This window comes from Arachis duranensis, chromosome 10 (genome assembly GCF_000817695.3).
Source record: "Arachis duranensis cultivar V14167 chromosome 10, aradu.V14167.gnm2.J7QH, whole genome shotgun sequence".
NCBI classification, from domain to species: domain Eukaryota; kingdom Viridiplantae; phylum Streptophyta; class Magnoliopsida; order Fabales; family Fabaceae; genus Arachis; species Arachis duranensis.
The window spans coordinates 7,854,285-7,858,359 of NC_029781.3; the positions used below are offsets into that span (position 1 = coordinate 7,854,285).

At 37.3% G+C, this 4,075-nt stretch overlaps 2 protein-coding genes across 2 annotated transcripts in view; one reads left to right on the forward strand and one right to left on the reverse strand.

Moving 5' to 3' along the window:
- Positions 1 to 474: 474 nt before the first annotated feature.
- Positions 475 to 1,432, forward strand: LOC107468882 (transcription regulator complex subunit bur6). The gene has a single exon (XM_016088259.3). It carries the CDS (start codon positions 522 to 524, stop codon positions 1,188 to 1,190), a length of 669 nt encoding a protein of 222 aa, XP_015943745.1. The 5' UTR covers positions 475 to 521; the 3' UTR covers positions 1,191 to 1,432.
- A 137-nt stretch (positions 1,433 to 1,569) lies between these two features.
- LOC107468891 (65-kDa microtubule-associated protein 8) overlaps positions 1,570 to 4,075 on the reverse strand; it is a 4,516-nt gene continuing 2,010 nt past the window's right edge. The window contains exons 5-11 of the mRNA XM_016088272.3: positions 3,954 to 4,075; positions 3,692 to 3,851; positions 3,436 to 3,587; positions 3,258 to 3,345; positions 3,108 to 3,181; positions 2,413 to 2,487; positions 1,570 to 2,292 (exon numbers count right to left, since the gene is read on the reverse strand). Coding sequence (XP_015943758.1) covers positions 1,963 to 2,292; positions 2,413 to 2,487; positions 3,108 to 3,181; positions 3,258 to 3,345; positions 3,436 to 3,587; positions 3,692 to 3,851; positions 3,954 to 4,075 — 1,001 coding nt within the window. The 3' untranslated portion in view covers positions 1,570 to 1,962. The remainder of the gene's footprint in view (positions 2,293 to 2,412; positions 2,488 to 3,107; positions 3,182 to 3,257; positions 3,346 to 3,435; positions 3,588 to 3,691; positions 3,852 to 3,953) is intronic.

Genomic DNA, 4,075 nt, shown 5'->3' on the forward strand with positions numbered 1-4,075 from the left:
TTAAAAAAAATGTGTCTTTCAAATAATATTAAATTAATTACCTTCTGGTGTATATTATCCACTAGACATGATTGAATTTATTTGTGTTTTTTGGTAACTTTGTGTGTATAGACTTTTTTTTTGGATTTCTGGTAATAAATTAACTATTTTTAATTTATTTTATAATACTTATTTGATTTGAGTATTGTCATATGTTCAACTTTGAGCCTAACACTTGTCAATTATAGAGGATTTATCTGTTGTGTATAAAACGTTCTATTTATTAGGAGTGAATCTTCTCCAATAAAAAAAATTGGATGGTATTCAATAAAAAATTTTACCCTTTATTACTTTTTTTTTTATTTATTTCTGATCTCACTTATAAAATTAAGAGTGGAAGATTACATTTTATTCTCTCCAATAACACAAAAAAGAGAGAGGATCCATTTCCCTATTTATGATCCCGCCAATTCGAAACCCTTACAAAATGAAAGAGAGGGAGAGTGAAAATAGAATCGCAGTCGTGGGTGGAGTATCTGGATATGGCGGAGGAAGAAGAAGTTCAGATTCAAGAAAACGCGGAGTCATCCCGACCCGAATTCCCGACGGGTCGGGTGAAGAAAATAATGAGACTAGACAAGGATGTGAATAGGGTGAGCGGAGAAGCGCTGTTCCTGGTGTCGCGCTCCACCGAGTTGTTTCTCCACTTCCTGGCTGAGAAATCGGCGCGCGTGGCCATCGAGAAGAAGCGCAAAACGGTTACCATTGACCACCTTCGGGTCGCAGTCAAGAGGCACCAACCTAGCAGCGATTTCCTCCTCGACTCGCTCCCTCTGCCTTCTCAGCCCAAAAATCTCCCTCCTTCCACCGCCGCCGACCGGAGAAAAGCTGATAAGCCCGCACCTGCCGGCACTCGTCGCATCGATCAGTTCTTCCGGAAGCCTGAAGTCCAAGTTGCTCCCGTGGCAGATCCTGAAGCCGAAGCTCCTGCGGAAGCTGATGCTGAAGCTAAAGATGCTCCCGAAGCTGATTCTGAAGCCCAAGCTGCTCCTGTGGAAGATCCTGAAGCGGAGCCTTCTGCGGAAGCTGATGCTGAAGCTAAAACTGCTCCCGAAGCTGATTCTGAGGCCCAAGCTACTGGAGCTGAAGCTGACGCCGGAGCTGAAGTTGCTGCCGAAGCTGAAGCGGCAGTTCACGTAGATGAGTGTTAGGTTGAGTTTGTTTATAGTTATACTATTTGGAAAAAAGGAAAAAATTTAAAAATGAGGAACGAAAAGAAAAGAGATTAATTAAAGATTGCAGCCAGGTCTTTGATTTCTCTGCAATTTAGGTTTTTTGTACATCGATAGCGACATGTGATTCTAATTTTCAAGCTGATTAAGGGTAATTCCTTTCTTTCTGTATTGCCTATATCTTTATCCATGTAGGGCTTACTTGATTTTCTTCTTTTTGACGATTTGTTTTGTTTCAATGAACTAGTAACTTTGCTCTTTGGTTTACACGTTATCATTAGGATCCGCGAAACTGTTTTTTATGATTATCATGCATTTACAATGTCAAGTTGTTATTTCTATTCAAACTGTAAATTGTGTGTTTGTATCAGCTTCGATTTTTTAGAGCAGCTTATAATCAACTGCTGTATATGGTTTTCTTGTCAATATCCAATTCAAGTCTTCCACTTGGATCTGCAAACCTGAAAAATGATTTCACTTTTTGTTGGGGACCTAGCAGCAGCTTAGCACACTTGAAGCAAAGTTACAAACAAAGCAATGGACGAAGAATTTAATCTGTATACAGGTATACAACTAACAAGGTCTCACTCATTTAGGAAACGCAAGTGCAAAGAGATAAATACAAAAAAAAAAAAGTCCTATATACATGATGAGTTCATATTTATTCTTTTGCAGGTTGGTGACAGTTTTATTGTAAACCATGCTTTCTACAGGTGCTTTTCACTCAAATTATGTTTCAAATAAAGAAAATTTAAGGAGAAAATGGTCCAGAATGTGTTGATATCACAGAAGATGCCTCGTCTCTTGAATGAGGAGGAATGCCAGGTTCACCAAACATCCTTCTTCTTTGCATCTTCCTTCCATCATTAATGAAGGATATAGCTTGATTTCCTGAATTTATGCTGTTTGATCTGAATTGATGGATACTGATGGGAAGCCTTCTGTTCACTGGCATAGGACTGTCTAGACCTCCGTTACAGCTTTTATTTGGAATACGTCTACTGCTGGTGCTTGGTCTTGATGCATACATATTATCTCGCTCAACTGCTACTTGACTCTGGACCTTCTTCTTTTCCCATGGCTAAAACCCAAAAATTATTAGAGGAGCCAAGAATTTGATGAATATGGCATAGTTATTTCTTGAACAACATAAGGTGATATAGAAATTAGTATCTGTTTAAAACCGGTGTATGATACCAACCTGCTGTCTTTTCTTTTCCTCCTCTTTTTCCCTTTTTAGCATGTTATACTCTTCCAACATTTCCATTAGAGGTACCTACACAGATATTATTTTGCCAGCTATGATCAACGTAAAAACGAATGGAACCATACTAGAAAAAGCATCGCAATGAGAAAGTAAACTGTGCCAGTGTAAGAATGCTCAAATCATTGGTCAACATAACTGAAGCTAGAACTGTATAATATGATTTGTTTCTTGCAATTCTTTAAGTTTTTTGTTATCATCTTGTGTGCTGCTGGTGTGCTTTTTGTTACTCTGTTGGGTGTTTCTTGAAAATTTATCTATAGACGGTTATGCCATTACTTGATTAACTGTAAAACACATTTTGCAACTTCACACTTTTCTCAAATATCTAGAGGACTCACAATTGTGCCTATCCTCTGCCCAGATGTTTCTAATACTATGCTTAAGTGTCACGCATTTAACATTGGCCAACCTTTCTTCTAAGATTAGGTCCTAAATTTGAATCTACTTTTACACATGCATCAATATATATTCTTGCAATACTTGTTTTGCCTTTCTTTGGATGCTACCTGTTCTGTAAATTTTAAAATGCTTCTCACTATTCCATAACTCAATTAGACTGTGTAATATATACTTTTCAGATGCATCTTTTCTAGTATAAGAATAGTGTTTTAGAATGTAGGATAGCTGACCTGATCATACAAGAAAACTTTATTTCGTTCTTCTTCCCAAGATCTGGCCATTTTAATTATCAAATCTACCAAAGCTGTAAAAAGCATCCATGTTATGTAAGTATTTGAGTTTGCTTCCAATTAGTGCAAATCTTATTGTTGTCTATATACCTGGCATTTTGCTGACCATTATACGGGCACGTTCAGCACGTCTCAAGTTTTTGTGAGCTCCTCTGCTGACTGAGTATCGATTCTCATCCTGATAATACACTTGGATTGTGAAACATATAATAGAGATATTTATTCCTTAGCCATAGTTATGAAGATTGATTGAAATGAAAATTCTAACCGTGCTATATTCTTCTAGCCAGCGTTCTTCATCACGTGCTAACATCCACTTCTCCACCTTCTCCATTATAGCCTTCCTGCTAGCAGCCTCTTCTTTTGCTCTTGATATCTGTTCATCCATACTCATGAGGAGATTGGAATGGTCAATCTCCCCTTTTTCACATCTATGTCACTTTCTAGGACTGTTTAATTTTAGATAGGCACTTAATTTTGTTTGCAAAGGAACACACATTCATTAATTACAGACTTACAGTCACCTGAGTTTATAAGGTTAATGATATTCTTCATCTCTGTCTGTGAAGGTATCTCCACATGTGATTTCTTGCATATTAATTCCAGTTCCTCCCGTTTCTTCTGGAATAACTCTTTCATCTTGCTTGCTTTTAGTTGATCCAGTCTCTTGACTTCAGCTTCAGTCTTGAATAATGAAAAAAAGATTCTTCTATTAGTTCCATTTTTATTTTCCACCATTTAAATATCTGAGTTTCTGATATTCTGGGGATAAACTTAGATACATACCTGCTGCACTATTTCTAGAGTAAGACTTCCTGGATCAGATACTTCTGAAGATGAGACTGATAACAAATTGATTACGTGTGAAAAAGGTTGTCGGTCATTGTATGGTACATCCATAAGATTCC

What these genes read in the sequence shown, in the direction of transcription:
- LOC107468882 (XM_016088259.3), top strand. Translation starts at nt 522, where the DNA reads ATGGCGGAGGAAGAAGAAGTTCAGATTCAAGAAAACGCGGAGTCATCC.